Source organism: Aythya ferina (assembly GCF_964211825.1).
Source record: "Aythya ferina genome assembly, chromosome: 14".
Classification (NCBI taxonomy): domain Eukaryota; kingdom Metazoa; phylum Chordata; class Aves; order Anseriformes; family Anatidae; genus Aythya; species Aythya ferina.
Window position 1 is genome coordinate 11,589,077 of NC_140312.1, and position 15,564 is coordinate 11,604,640.

At 48.4% G+C, this 15,564-nt stretch overlaps 1 protein-coding gene across 6 annotated transcripts in view; it reads right to left on the reverse strand.

The window, feature by feature from the left end:
• Positions 1-11,160: 11,160 nt before the first annotated feature.
• Positions 11,161-15,564, reverse strand: part of UBE2D2 (ubiquitin conjugating enzyme E2 D2) — a 28,692-nt gene continuing 24,288 nt past the window's right edge. For 3 of the 6 annotated variants that reach the window (XM_084536181.1, XM_084536180.1, XM_084536179.1), the window contains 2 exons: positions 13,857-13,950; positions 11,161-12,038 (listed from right to left, as the gene is read on the reverse strand). In XM_084536181.1, coding sequence (XP_084392307.1) covers positions 11,993-12,038; positions 13,857-13,950 — 140 coding nt within the window. In that variant the 3' untranslated portion in view covers positions 11,161-11,992. The remainder of the gene's footprint in view (positions 12,039-13,856; positions 13,951-15,564) is intronic. The other 3 variants (XR_014698066.1, XR_014698067.1, XR_014698068.1) reach the window with 1 other exon arrangement.

A 15,564-nucleotide genomic window follows, 5' to 3' on the forward strand; every position in this document is an offset into this window, starting at 1 on the left:
GACAGCAGCGTGAGCGGTGGGGGACAGAGTCCACGTGTGCACCTCGGCACAGGTCACAAGCACCACGGCAGCACTGGGGGGCAAGGACAGTGACCCACGCCCTCACACGCGTCCCACACAGGAGCCTCACGTCCCCCCGGCCCCAAAACGTGGGCACACACTGGATGTCCCTGCACCCCCCCATGCCTCAGCCATGGGTGCCAGCCCCACAGCACGTGGCTACGGGGCAGCAGCGTGCAAGCAGGAGCACGCAGGGATGCTCCAGCAGCTGCTGCCAGTGTGGGTGGAAGATGCCCTTTGGCCAGGAGCCGCCAGGCTTTTTCCAGCCCTGCCCAGGAAAAAAAAAAAAAGCCCACAAAACGCTGGTTGTAGCTGTAGCGAAGAGGAAGCGGCAGATAAGAGCGAGGCTGGAGCCTGCACCGAGGCCTCCCAGAGATGAAAGGCGATTGCGAGAGAGCCTCCCTGTCCCCTGCGGACAAAGAACTCCTAAAATATTAACGAGGCCCTGTGCCGCCAGGTCCCATGGCCCCAAAAGCCAGCAGGAGCTCGCAGCGCCCGTGCTCCCGGCCCGCTGGTCCTCAGGGGACGGAGGCGCAGCGGGGAGCAGAGCAGGATGCTCGCTAATTACCTCCGTGCTGCAAAACCTGCCCCCTCCCCTCGCCACCCCGGTAAGCCGCTGCAGCTTCAGTGCAGGGTGGGGAATTGCTGCTTTTCCACCAGATTAGCATTTAAAGAGCACGCACCGCTCCATCCACCCCTACCCACAGCTGGCCAGGGGCAAGGTGACCCGTGGGGACACGGAGCTGCCATCCCCGCACCCTCCAGCGCTGCCCCGCGGTGCTGGACCGGTGGAGAACTGAGGCAGGAGCTGCTCAGGGGGGTTTGCACACCAACTCCATACGGGAAAGCAGGGTGCAGCCTTGGTTTTGCTTTTTGGACACGGTTTGTGCTGTGTGTCACGCTACCCCCAGGCTAGGGACTCCCAGGCTCCCTGGGGTGAGGAGTGGATGCATGGGTGCTGCACGGGCACAGCCCCACGGCCACCCCCTGCCTGGCTGGGGATGTGATGGACGAACCCGCTGCTGTCAGCCCCAGCCTTGCCCCCAGCTCCCTCCCAGTGGGGCACGGACACCCACGGGGTGCCACCAGCCCTGTCCTCCCGACAGACCCACCGGCGACTCGAGGTGACCGGTGGCCCCACGTCCCACCCACTGTGCTCTCAACTCCACGGCCCAGCTGGGGCAGAGCAAAGAGCTTTTTTTTGCAGAGGATTTTTGGCTTCTTTGCATGAGAACTGGCGATGTCCCCGCTGCTCTGAATCCGCCGCTGGGTGCTGGAAGGGAGGAGGAGCGAGATAATAACAGCTCCTGCCGCCGAGTCCGGAAGCGGGTCCACACGCAGCCGTCAGATTGGGGGATTTGCATAGCACAGATGGCAGCCCAGGAATTTCAAAGCAGCCCCCGTGCCGCAGCAGCTGAGCGGCTCGGCGGCCCCGTGCAGCTGCCGGAGGCGACGGCGCTGCCCTGGTGTCTGGGGCCGGGCGGCAGGAGGAGGACGTGGCTGGCACGGCGCGGCACGAGGGCCGCGAGGGGCAGGCCGGGAGCACAACAGCAGCGAGGGGCAAGCACCAGCCCCCATGGCCAAGGGGTCCGCTGCGACCTCGCTGCCCGTTCGTGCCCACAGGACATGGGGGCTGCACCCAGGGGGGGCGAGGGCAGGCGGCGATGCTGCGGGCCAGGGGTGCCCGCGTGGCTGTGGAGGCGCCCGCCGGGCAGGAGCCGCGCGGAAGGGCGCCCGCAAGGGCTGGAGGGCGCGACACGTGAGAGACGGCGGGAGCTAAATTTACACCGCCTTGAAGCACGCCGCCTCCAAGGAGACAGGAGCGCGGGCTATAAATACCTGCGAGGAAACAACGGGGGACGGAGGCGGTGAATTATTCGCGGGCGCAAGATGGCAGGACACGGCGCAAGCCAGGCCCCGGGGGGGGGGGAGCGGGCGCTGCGGGGCAGGAGTGGGGCACGGCCTGGCCCCGTGGGGAGGACGCTGGCCCCGCAGCACGGGCAGGGCCGGGTTTGTCCCTGCCAGCCCCACGGGGCCGGCAGCTGCTCGGCGGAGGCATGAGGGCCGTGGCAGGCCCCGGCTGTGGGGCCTTGGGGCCTCCTGCCAGCAGCGGGCCCGGCAGATGGGCGGCGTGGGGCCGCGGGACAGCCGGCACCGCTGGCTGCCCTGGGGAGCTGGGGGGGGCAGGGACCCCCATAGTGGTGCTGGCTCTGCAGGGGGAGTGTGGCAATGTCCCTATGTCCCCTGTCCCTGGGGACACCCCACAGCACCCCTCCTGCTGTCCCTGAGGGTTTCCTGCTCTTTCCCCCAGGAGTGGCTGCATTCCTCCCAGCTGCACATCCAGCCGTCGGCGTGTCAAGGAGACACCCCAGGGGTCATTCGGGGCGCTGGAGCATTGCAGAGTGCGTCCACCCATGCGTTAAAAAGAAAAAAGAAAAGAGGGAAAATGGAACAACAAAAAGGGGGGAAGGAAAGGAAAGGAAAGGAAAGGAAAGGAAAGGAAAGGAAAGGAAAGGAAAGGAAAGGAAAGGAAAGGAAAGGAAAGGAAAGGAAAGGAAAGGAAAGGAAAGGAAAGGAAAGGAAAGGAAAGGAAAGGAAAGGAAAGGAAAGGAAAGGAAAGGAAAGGAAAGGAAAGGAAAGGAAAGGAAAGGAAAGGAAAGGATATTAAGGAGAGGAAAGGATATTAAGGAGAGGAAAGGATATTAAAAAAAAAAAAAAGAAGAAGAAGAAGAAGAAGAAAGAAAAGCAATGAAATAAAATGAAATGAAATGAAGTGAAACTAAGTGAAACAAATCAAAACAACGCCAAACAAGCCAAAACAAAGCAGGTTTGCTCCCACCGAAAGCCTTCCCCGAGCCCCCTCTCCTCGCAGAGCCCCGCTCAGGCCCGGGGGGGCCGCGGGCAGCGCCGCTTCCCTGGGCCTTTGCTGCCCCCCCCTGGCCGCCGAGAGGCGGCGGCGGCGGGGCCGGGGGGAGCCTGGCCGCGGGCAGCCCGGGCTCCGCGACCCCGCTGCAAGTGCCCGGAGGGGTCCGGGGGGGGCCAGGAACCCCCCCAGTGCCCCTGGGAGAGGGCCGGGACCAGGCCCCCCCCGGTGGCGAAGGCTCAGGGCTTGCTTGGAGGAGGAGGAAAGCTGGAGAAATAAGGAGAAATAAGGAGAAATAAGGGGAAATAGGGGGAAATAAGGGGAAATAAGGGGAAATAGGGGGAAATAAGGAGCAGCCAGGAGGGTTCTGTGCCCGCTGCTTGCTGCTGAAGGGCAGCACCGCGTGGCTGCCTCACAGCAGGAACAGGGCTAAGCAGGCGAAACCCAAATCCTGTGTTTGTCAGGGCCAAGTCCCCTCAGCTCTGGGCCAGGGCCCCCAGCAGGCCCCAGGTCCCCTCTCTGGGTACTGCTGGCAGGACAGGACCCAGGTCCCAGCCTCTCGCAACCACCAGGGCAGGTGCTGGTGAGGGTAGGGGTCTCTGGTATGCTGAGACGAGACGCAGTGATGTCCCGCCTGGTGACTTGCAGCAGCCAGCACCTCATGGGTGGCTTGAGTTACCCAACCGGGGCAAGATTTGACTTGAGCATTTAATATGGAAGAGCCAGCGGAGTGTCCATGCTTACCTTTCATATGCCATCTCCAACCACAGTGCTTTGTGGTTCATTACCCCTCAGCAAACCCAGGAACGGCTGCTTGGCAAAAGCCCGTCCTGTGAGGCATCCAGCACGGACCAGGGGAAGATCCTACAGCTCTGCCACCAGCATTTTCCAAGAAGGGATCACAAGTTGAAACTCTGAGTACTTCATGTTGGTATTTAGGGTTACAACAGAAAAAAACTTACACGTTGCAGCTTTATACAGCAGTGATAAATCAGCGGGGTCACTCCCAGTCACTAACTCGGCAAGCACATGGTGCTGACAGCTCACCACGGACCACGGTGCCACGTATGGGCTATGCACACAGCTTTATCTCTGTAGCCAAGTTGTCTCTTGCACCTGCTTAGTTACAGCAAACAGTCCGAGCACATCCACGGGCAGGCTGTCACAACACAATCCTGCATCACCATGCTGGCACATCTTCGCCAACTGCTCTGCTTAATTCCTTTTGTTTTCCTGAAAACCGGAGCTGCTACCCTGTAAGGTGCTGGCCAAGGGAAAATAATAAAAGGAAAGTCAGGGAAGCCAAGCGCAGAATTAACAGGAGGACGGCAGATCAGACACCTCAGGGCACCTCTTCATCCAGACAGCTGTGCAGGAGCCAGGTCAACGCAAGGAAGCCATGCCAAAGCTGAAGCTGGCATCAAGGCAAAGGCACAAGCAGCAGTCATTTTTCCTTGAAGCTCTGGTGACACCGGGTTATTCGTATGCTCCGCGTGAGTCACAGCAGGACCAGAGAGCACAGAGGCAGGGGTGCGCGTGACCCTCTGCACAAATGCAGAATCACCGAACCGTGCTGAACAGACCCCACCAGCAGTCACTGCACCGGCAGCACTGCATCCACTCACAAGGCTCTAGGTCAAGATTAAGAAAACCATACTCCCAAGCTGTATGAGTTTTAATATAATGTGCTAAAAACTGGCTCAATAGCAGACACGAGGAATCAAAATCAAACCACCCCATCAGAGCTACCGACAGTGCCTCAAGAGGTGAACGAGGAGAGGATTTACACAAAACACCAGCTTTTTGTGTGCGTACATAAGGAAAGGGAGTTGGAAACCTTTCCAACAGTAAATCCAGCCTCACCTTTGCTCCTTCAGACCATGTAATTCATGATTTTTTCCCCCTGCACCTAGCACAGCCTTACTGACACTTTTCCACACCTTGCAGCCTCCCAGACCAGCCCAGCGTTGGCTTCTCCCTCTGCTGCAGTGTGCTCAGCCCCACCAGCTCCGTGGTGCACACACGAGGAGCTGCCTGTGGCCGTAGCTGGCGTCGTCTCCTGACCCCACTGCCAGCTCTGCAGGGAAGGACTGTGCTGGTTCAGCTGCACAGAGACCACGCGTGGTAAGAGGGAAACGAGAGCTCATGGCACAGGACACCAGTCCTGACAGAGGAACTTGGAGAGCTTACACCGCCCAGCAGCCCATGCTGAGCGACCCCTAACCAGCTCAGCACTCACCTCTTTCCCTTCCTGCGTGAGCTGGTCCAGGTTTAGGAATTTGGGACGCTCAGCGGTGGGTGCCAGTCCCACAATGCAGTCCGAGTTACCCCGCCCCACGCTGCCTTCCAACCTTTGCTTTTGGAGGTAGCTGTTCCCTAATTCCTCTCACCAGTGTGATGCTTAACGCGTTGAGCTTGTCACAACAACCTGAGTCTGCACAGGTCCACGTGTCCAAGTGACAGCTTCCCTTGCTCACTTGGGTCCTCCTACCAGCACCAGCTTATGAAGGATGTTGCATGCCTCAATATTAAAATCCTAATAATAGGTTGTCTTCTGAAAGGAAGTCAAGAAAAAAGCCCTGAAAAATCTCCAGTGTTTGCAGACTGCATAAATCCACTCCTGTCAAGACCAAAAACCAAAAAGGAGGTGGAGATCAGTATGTCCATAGGCACCATGGGTACAGGCTGCCCTCAGTCAGGCTTTGGAAGCTGATCTCTTATCTCCTGTTAATATATAGAGATATTTAATGAAAAACTTTTCTATTGTGGGCATCATACATCAGCAAAGAGCTTTCTGGGGCTGAAGTCTAAGAGCAATTAAAAAAAAAAATGTTTTAATACCAGCTGTAAGTGGTGATGCCATTTTAAGTCAAAGCGAAGCGTCTCTGACTGTTCCTGGCTGTGAGGAGCCCTGCTTGCCCCGAGCCCTGAGATCGCCATCAGTGCCACTAAACTACTTTTGATTGACAAGAACAAACATGGATAAACAATTCAAGATTACACAAACTTAAGGACAGAGAGGAAATACACATAGAAATCAGTTCGAGATAGCAAGAGGTCATAGAACCTGCACTTCTCTTCAGGAAGCTCTTGAAGCAAGTGTAGAAAAGCACCACAGCTGCTCGTCCTGTTCTTGCCTTCTTACACAGGCCACTCTCAGAAAAATATGGTCTAGCTGGACTCCCAGTGCTGATAAACACGACTTCCTTTACAGTGAGCAGTGCAGAGGCTGAGAACTGCCACTAGTGGTTAGCGACCAAACAAACACAAGACCCCAGATAATTTGAAGTGCCGAGCTGCACGCTTATGCTCCGTGACTTCATCTTTCAACCCCACCATTTGCAATTCCATCCTGAACCCGCTCTGCAGGCTCAGTACACCCACTGCCTATGCACCTGCTCTCTGTAAGGAGCCAGATCAGCAAGAGATCAGCTCTGTTCATGGGAGTGGACTGACTTTTCCCCATAGCTGAAGGTGAAGAAATGTTTACAGCCACACGAGCAACTTGGCGAGACATTTATCCATATAACAATATTGAGCAGAAATACATTTGGCCGTGGAAGGGCAAGAATTGCAAATACATCGGATCCCCACTCACCTCGGGAAGCTGTGCCCTGACTATACAGCTGTAAGGGCTAAATTCTCACACACAGAAGGAAAGGGGAAACATGAGAATAAAACAACTGGAATAGAAGGAAGAACAGTAAGCCACTGGGATAAGCCACTTCAGTTGTGCGAGCCCCTGAACAGCCAGAAGGCTCTGGTTCCCTCTGATGCCCCAGCTGCCTCGTGCTGTTGTACCAGAGTTGATTCCAGCCTTACAGAACAGAGCCCACTGAATCGAGGGCACAGGATTTAACACTGGCTTGCTTTTAAATCAGAGCCAACTTCTCAGTCTTGTTCCTTCTATAGGAAGGAGACAGCAAAGGGCTTGCTGAGAGTGATGCGGTTCTAGGCCAAGGAGCAGGCAGACCACCAAGGCCCCTCAGTGCTGCCCAGGCTGTTTTCAGAGAGCACACCAGACCCAACAGGAGCCAGAAGGCCAAGAGGAAGGCGGCTGGAGATGGCTGAGCAGAGACAGAGCAGAACTGGATCGTCAGGGAGAACGAAAAACTCATCACAAGAGGAAAGAAAAAAAAAATGAGCGAAGGCAAGCTGAAAAACAGGCAAAAGGCACAGTTAAAGCAAAAAAGCAATCAAGCCACAGTGAGTTTAACGGAATCATTTAATGGCGATCAAATTGCAACACATTACAACAGTACAGGTAGTGTTAGAATAGCTCTAGTCACACACACGTTCCAGGGGAGGGCAGGGGAGGAGGTGACGCTGTAGGAACTCCTAACGCCTCTGATGGCTGTCACGCATGCAGGGGCTGGTCTCCGCACATCCAGAAAGCTGGACAGCAAGCTTTCCTCCTGTTTTTAATCTTCCATCAGGCACCCTCAAAGCACTTCTCGTCCCTGTGTATTCTCTGTAGGAAACAGCTTCTGCCAAACCCCAAAACAACTACAGTTTGCCACTCTGATCACAGGCTTGTTACAAGCCTACACACGGGAGCCAAGGAATGGAAGGGAACAACAGTTAATGGGTGAGGAAGGAAAAGGAAACTTTTCTAGGTAGTTGTAGGAGACAGAGGTAGGCTTCCCTAATGCTGAAGGGACGAGAGCAAAATTGCTCCAAGGTTCTTTAAGGATTGGTTGTGAGGGAAAGGATGGCCTTCCTTCTCCTCTGATATCCCTAGGGGGGTTTCTTCTTGCAGAAGGCTTCCAAAATCCGCCTGGGCAAGCGAGCATGCCTGGAACCTAAGCCAAAGCACTCCTCATCCTGGAGCGAAGCACTGGGTCTGTTCAAGAGATGCGTTATGTTACGTTACTCTGGTCCTTTAGAGCAAGGTGACACATCAACAGATTTGAACCACTTGGAGCAGGCCAGTTGTCCTCTGCACCTCCCACGTGGCTGCCAGGTTCTCTCTCCCAGCAAGAGCTGCTCAGGGCCCACGAGGAATGCCGACTTCAGCTGAGCAAAGCAATTCCCATTGCCTTTCCTTTAGGCTTCTGATATTCTACTGTACTTCAGCACAGAGAACATGGAGAACAGCTCTAGAGCCCTTTTACTGCTGCAAGCAGCAAGAGGATGATGAGGACTGTTAGAAAATGAAGCCAGACGTTTCCATCAGTAACTGCAGCTACCAAGAGCTAGGAAAGCCACAGCCTCCAGTGGCAGGGGACAGGCCACTTTACTGAGCCTGCTAGGGACACAGGACTGCATCCTCATTCCACTTCCTGATAGCATTTGATGTGTCCAGGTGGAACAGAAAAAAACTTCAGTAAGCACTTGTATAGGAAAGCAACCTCACTGCAAAACTTTGTGCTTGCACTGACAAAAGGCTGCTCAAGAAATTCAACAGCACATCCTACCCGTGGACAATTTGCAGATATCAAGTCCTCAGGCCTCAAGCAGTGCCTACAGCGAGTGCCACCTTGGTCAGTAGGTCAGTGTTGCCTTGGCTTAGAGTCCAGCACCCATTACCTGTTTAAGCTAACTGGCGATTCCTGCATATTGAATAGCGGGCACTTAGCACTGAGCTAGAGAAGTTTCTGAAATACATGGGATTACGTTATTTTGTAGGCAAGTACCATACATGGACACAAACAGCCCCTGCAAAGTTACAGACAGCACACGTTACAAGGAGGTGTGTGTACTGCCAAATAATGCCAGCTGCTTCAAGGAAGCAACGGTGCTAGAAGATAGAGGTTGTGTGTGTTATAATGCAGCACGGCTCACTGCACTTGGAGTCATCTGGCCTATGGTATACTCTTGCAGGGGATGGGTACTGATGAACATAAGCAATGTCCAGTCACAGAGGTTCAGCTTTACAGCACTGCCAGAGTTAGAGGAAACTAAGCAATCCAACACCATTTTTTTTTTTTTAATAAATAAAACAGACTTGCTTAGCACATGACAAGAAAAAAATAAGGAAGCTGAATAAGCATGTATGTACAATCTACACCATGGAAGTTCCAGTGCAAAAAAAAAAAAAAAAAGCCATGCAAAACAAAGCAGTTAACTTAAAATACTAAATCAAGTAAAAAATTGGACAGGGACTGAAATTAATCATGCGACAAGATCAGAGTTTCTAGAAAGGCAACAACCAGGGCCCATGGCTTCTTGTCCTGCTTCACTACATTAGACCACACAGAATTTCAAAAGAGCAAGTTTCTAGTCCCAAAAGGCTATAAACTAGAGCAGGTTTTTAGCTAAATCCTGGAAGAAAGGCTTCCTCCTCCACTTCACAGTACAAACGGCCAGCCCATGAGGGACTCCGTCCTTAAGAAGCATTGCTTCCTTAGGCTGGCCTTTACTAAACCATGACTTCCATCGTGCTATCGGTGCGGAGTTCTGAACCACCTGAAGAATTCATTTCAAATGAGGCCACCATCTTAACACAGGCAGAGGTGTTGCATCTAAGCTAAGGCTGTTTCAACATCCAGGACTCAACTGCTTCAATTCCTACATGGCTGTGTTAATTCCTTGCCACCTAGCGTATGTGACATCCGCCCCATCACAGGAAGCAAAACCATCATCTGTGACTTCTACACTTGTTATTTCTTTCTCCCTTCTTTCTCTCCCACTTACAGCTCTTCTCTACATGCCTGTTGGCCTCTTCCAGTAATTGCTGGAGTCAAAAACCAGACAAATCTGTCACAAGAAGTCATTCTTGGGTGGCTCACTAGCAAAGCAGCTAAAGGAAATCCCAAGTCTTGCCCATTGCAAGGTTTGCAGTAACTCTACACCGCTCTCCTCATCTTCTCCAAGCAGGGGGGAGGGTTTGCCATGTACTTACTACAAGAACATGAGGATGGTTCCACCAAAGGTGGAGCACGCTCTCTCCCTCTGTCACGAAGGGTCTAACAGGAGCATTAGCTTGCATGTTAGAAGTTTAGTAAAAAGTAAGGCCAGACAGTTGAAGACAAACAAAACCAAGATACTTCAGGCAGGTGTGCAGCCACTGGCTCGCATTCTAGTTTTGACAATGCAACACGTTTTTACCCAGGGCCACATCTGAGCAATAGGCCACTCACTGCTTTTTAAAGCAGAGGAGGCCTTGTGGCATTAACATAGGGGCATCGAGAGCAGCCAGTTCTTACTTATCCTTGCGCACCATTTCTCTCCCCCTTGCCTGTAGCTCTGTCACCTGGCCGGGAACCACAGCTCTGTGCTCCTCATTCTTCTGAACAAAGCTCTGCTCTATTGCTTTGTAGCTGCCTCCATCAGAAGGCACTGCCCTGTTCCCCCCAACAACAGTTCAAAGGCAGTAATTTCATCACATGGCTAACGCAGTAGTCTTCAAGCCAGCTGGAGACACACATGTATTTAAGTTTCACCTACAGCTTGCTGTACAGAGGACTCCGATAACACTGCTCACATTTACAGCTAGAGTTGCACACAAGGACATTGAGAGATGAGACAAGTAGAACAGATTTAGACCAAAGGCAGTGGACATTTATTCCTCATTTGTGCAAGAGTGTAAAGATGCATTTGAAAATGGATGGGACACACCCCTGTGGCTGGAAAGCTGGAGGCCACAGCCTCTCCTTTATAGTTGATGGCTTTGTTTACAATTGTACTAAGAGGAGAAACTTGCAGACTCACCTATTTCACACGAATGATGCTGGCAAATACACTTTGTATACAAAGAAAAATTTCAAACTACATTTTTCACTAGATTCAAGTGAAGACTTTGTTCAAAAAAGACACATACAAGTACAATTTAAAAGTGTATGAACATTTGCAAATGTTTAGTGCAAAGTAATTATGTAAAAGCTACATTTTATGAAAGTTTGTGCTGATGTGTTTGGTAGTTTGTTTTTAATACCCTTTTACATCCATTATTTTAGTTACATAAGGTTTCACTTACCTACAGTACATATGCATTGTGTTAGGTCCCATGCAAGTGGGAATAATACCATTAGGCTTTGTAAAATGTCATTCATTTAGTAAACTGCTTATTTGGTTTTAACAGTCAAGTTCCTGGCACACTACACATCCTGATTTCATGTAAGTGCTTAAGCTTATGGTTGTCTCGTTCAGGTGCATAGCCTTGTGTGATGCAAACCAAACCACTTCATGATTTTCAAATGCAACCATTTGTGAATGCAAAAGTTCTAGAGAAATCCACCATTAGTTTTAGCCTGTAACAAACTGCTCTTAATAATTAAAAGCCTATTCACACAAAGTTATATGTAATGACTGTAGTAATCAGTTTATTACACAGATTAATCATTCTTGAACGTACAAGCTCCAGGGGAGCAGTTGGGTCTTTAAATATACACAAGTTTTCTGTCAAATGGATTTTTTACCCTTACATCCAGAAAGACCTAAGCAGTTAAAAAACTTAAGAAAAATAAGAGCTATTAGCTATGTATTAACTGAGAAACCACATAAAAACCAAAAAGAGTATGAAGGAGGGGAGAGAGTTGAAACAAATCAACATCACTTGATGCACTAATAGCTCCAATCCATTTAAATGTTGACCGGTTAAACTTAGACCTTGAACACAGGATGTGGGTACAGTTTCTCTCATTGGTCATAACATTTACCTAAGGTGTCGGTCCTTCAGAATAAAATGAATACAGAAACAGCTTCAAGTTCTTCACCTGGCCTTTCATAACTGTTATGAGTTTAAAAGGATTCCACTTAAAATCCTTCATGGATCAGCAACACTGTCCCTAGAAATATGAAATCCACCATAAGTCTCCCATTCACATTTTATTACCCAATTTAAACCAACAAGGAATGCTTTTAGGCTCACAAAGTTATGACTGAAGAACTAGCTTTTCACACACACACTTCTCTGCTAGGAGTCAATGTTGGTACGGGGAAATACAGTATTTCTATTTTGTTGTTCCAAGTATGTACAACACGCAGCACTGCTGTATCAGGTAAACATGTGCACAGGGGAAGATGAGGCGTGGGCTCATAGAAAGCAGTCAAATGGAAATCAAAAGGACTTTCTCTTTCAGAGTTCCCCTATCTTTATTTGTAGAGGTTATCCAATAATTTCTTTAATTACATCGCATACTTCTGAGTCCATTCCCGAGCTATTCTGTTGTACCTGTATGTATAAAAAGAGGATTTACTTAACATAACATCTGAACAGTACTTCAACTCCAGCAGTCTAGTCTACACATGACATGAAATTGCACTCTCTGCAGTAGTATCATTAATTTGTAAAATTACAAAGCAAACCAAAGTATTAGGCAAATGGGGAAAAAAACACAGTACTTCATGGATAAGAAGCTTGCCACATTTACAAGAGGTATACAAGGCTTTTCTGATTCAAGCCACAAAACAGAACTAGAGCACGTTTGAGAAGTACTTTCTGTAAGTTTTTACCTACTCCTCTCACAGCCCCCAAGCATTATATCCCCAGGGAAATTACTATTGCCAAAATTAAAAAATCTGCATTCCATAAAAAAGGATGTTTCCCTCCCACATCATTCTTCCCTTACGAAATTAAGCCTAGTACTCAGTATTTACTAGGCTCCCAAACCCTGACAGGCTTGTTCCATGCTACGCACTGAATTTAGATATTCTGATGACTATCAGGACACAAAGACTTGTCCACCAGAAGTTTTTTATTCTCAAGGTACAATATGCTCCTTCTTCCCAGCCACCTGTAGCTTTTGAACTAAACTACCCTTTATAGCCAGTGACCTATCTAGAGGAAGCTCAGGTTAGTTATGTCACAAAGCAGTCATTGTCATTTACAATACTGATAACAGCTGCATTTCTCACAACAGAATTCAAGCTGTTCTTGTTCTACAGTTTGCAGAAAGCACATAACAAGAAGTTTTCTAGTTATTTATATTGACTAAGATTTTGTAATGGAATTTAGTCTGTAGACAAGATTCTTTAGCTTAAGAAATTAGATAAAGCACTCATGAACATGGGAAAGCAACTATTATTTTACTTTTCTGGGACTATTCAAGGGCAAGGCCAGTTATGTTTAAGCACAAAAGTTTCTTAATCTTGCAAAAGTGTCCTACATACAGTAAGTATGCAAGTGTAGTCAGTCACTTAGCTGTGGCTGGAAGTATGTTCTGTTAATCTTGCAACTCTGATTAGAAATGATCCATGGACTTCCTAACACTTCCTCAAACATGCAAGTTGATGGATCACTTTCCCTTCCTATCTTGTTCTCATTAGATGACAATATAGCTTCACAAGTTAACACCACTGATAAGATGGAACAGCTACGTATAAGAAACTTCACACAATTAAGCTATTGCTTTTAAACAAATCAATTCAGGTCTTCTCATTAATAAAGTTCTCTCAGTATCTTAACTTTTCTTCAGAAAGAGCCCGAGTCCTCTCACCCCACCTCTATACCACTTGTTCTTTCCTTGAGTCAAATGAAGATGAACATTTTTTTGTTATTGCCTTGCTCGCATGACTCCATCACCAAGTGATAGCATTGACACATTCCTGCGCTAAAGTAACTTGTTCTCCCTCTGCTGGCTATTTAAGATTAAAGCACACAATGAAGGCTATTAAAATCTGTTCACATTCAGCTTGGTTTCATATGAAACATTTGCTTTGTTCACATTTTCATTAAATTAAGCAAACCTGTAATTAACAGCTACAACACTAATGAAAAGCTATTGTCTAGAATGAAAATGGAACAACAAACCAATAGAAGCACAAGGCCTCTGCTTACTTCACTTCCACTGGCAAGTGTCTTTTTCCTACAGCAAAGAAAAGCTGTGAAGATGGCTGTATTACACAACCCAGGAAAGTCTCAGACTACCACAGATACTAAGTGAGAACAGCAGAACACTTCACACTTTTCCAAGAAACAGGTCTTTTCAGTTCCCCTTTACTAATTAAGCATGGATTCCGCTTATGTTACATTTTTGGCTTCCATACTTACTTTTCTCTATCTGTTTTGTAGATCCGTGCAATCTCAGGCACTAAAGGATCATCTGGATTGGGATCACACAACAGAGAACAGATGGACAAAAGTACTAGGGAGAAAAAAAAAGAAATACTGCATTAGAGTACTGAAGACACCTGTAGAATTCAGCCAGCCTACTTGCTACCCCCCTCTAGACATTAGAATTAGCATCATTTTTAAAAATGCTAAGCAGCAGTAATACCACATACTTCAGTCAAGACAATCTGAAGAAAACTGGTTTAACTAATGAACTGTGCATGACCACAAGCTTTTTTTTTTTTTTTTTTTTTTTTGATATTACCACCACACCCAGGAACTTTCTAGGGAAGAGTACCTGGTTACAGCCTTACAATCACAAGGCACAAGTATTCTATTTGAAACAGTACCTGAACGCCTCTCAGAACATAAACCTGTTACTACACTTGAAACTCAGTTTTTGCCTTAAAAAAGTGACCTTATTGTGGATGACTTACAGAAGCACTAACCAGAAGTCAAAAGGCAGAGACCCAGCTGAGATGAAGGAAGTACGAGCTGCTCACAAACCCTTACTGGATGTTTAAAATAATGCTGGTCTTGCTGAGAATTAGAAGACTTTATCCAATTATTTCCTCAGCATAATGTAAGTTGAAATAAAATTTATTCGAGAGTAGTATTCAACACGAATCAAGAAAGCACTGCTTACTGCATTCAGGCCAACCACAAAGCCCTGAACTTTCAAGTTTCACTATAAATATCTATTGTATATACTCCAGCAGCCACATCCCGCCCATACGATGCTGCTTAGTGTAGCATCAACCTTCATCCATATAAGGAGTCAGGAGACTGTCTGCAAACCTACAGATAGCATGTGCACGTTCCCACATTCACAACAAAGCTGAAGAGATGAGAAGGCAGTAAGTTATAAGCAAAACATTTAGGGACAATGCTACATGAAGAACGTCAAGGACTTCTTGCCCTCTAAGAAACGCCAAACATTCCCTTGATTAGAACTGGCTGAAAGTGCTACAAACAATGCCACTCCGTATGTCCCTTCATCAATAACAGCAGAGTCGTCACAAGACATCCTCCAAGCAAGTTGGAAATGACAGCAGCTTTAGGTTTGAAGGCACTGAACACCAATCTGTTAGAGCTTCCATCAGTTGCTACTGTGACATGGAACAGAGGAGACAGAACCAGGGTGCTGAAATACCAGCTGAGAAGTGAAAGAAAGAACAGCATGCATTCTACAACTCACTTTTTAAAATAGAGATAACTTAGAAGAGAGGCCACAAAACAAAGATTGGCTAGATGTAGCCAGAGAGAAAGGGGAGAACAGGTCTGATTTGTGTAAACTGGGGAAGATTCTCAAACTGCGACAAGAGTGAAAGCTAGGTCTTAGCTGGTCCAGCTACTCAGTGCTGAGAACACCCAGGTCAGTTTTTCTGCATGTTTCTCTAAGCCTTCACTAGAAAATCATGAATTTCAAGTTAAAAGCTTCCAGAAGACATTAATAAGCTCTGTTCTCAATTTAAGTAAGCATATTTCCTGGTCTAGAGTAAAAAACTACGTCTTCCTCCAGCATCTTGCTCCGTTTTGAGTCAGAATAGCACCATAAACTAGAAAGGGTTGACCATCTCCAACTAGACAAGCAACTTATTCTTATAGGTGATATTGTACATTACATGTGATATTAAGAACCAAGACG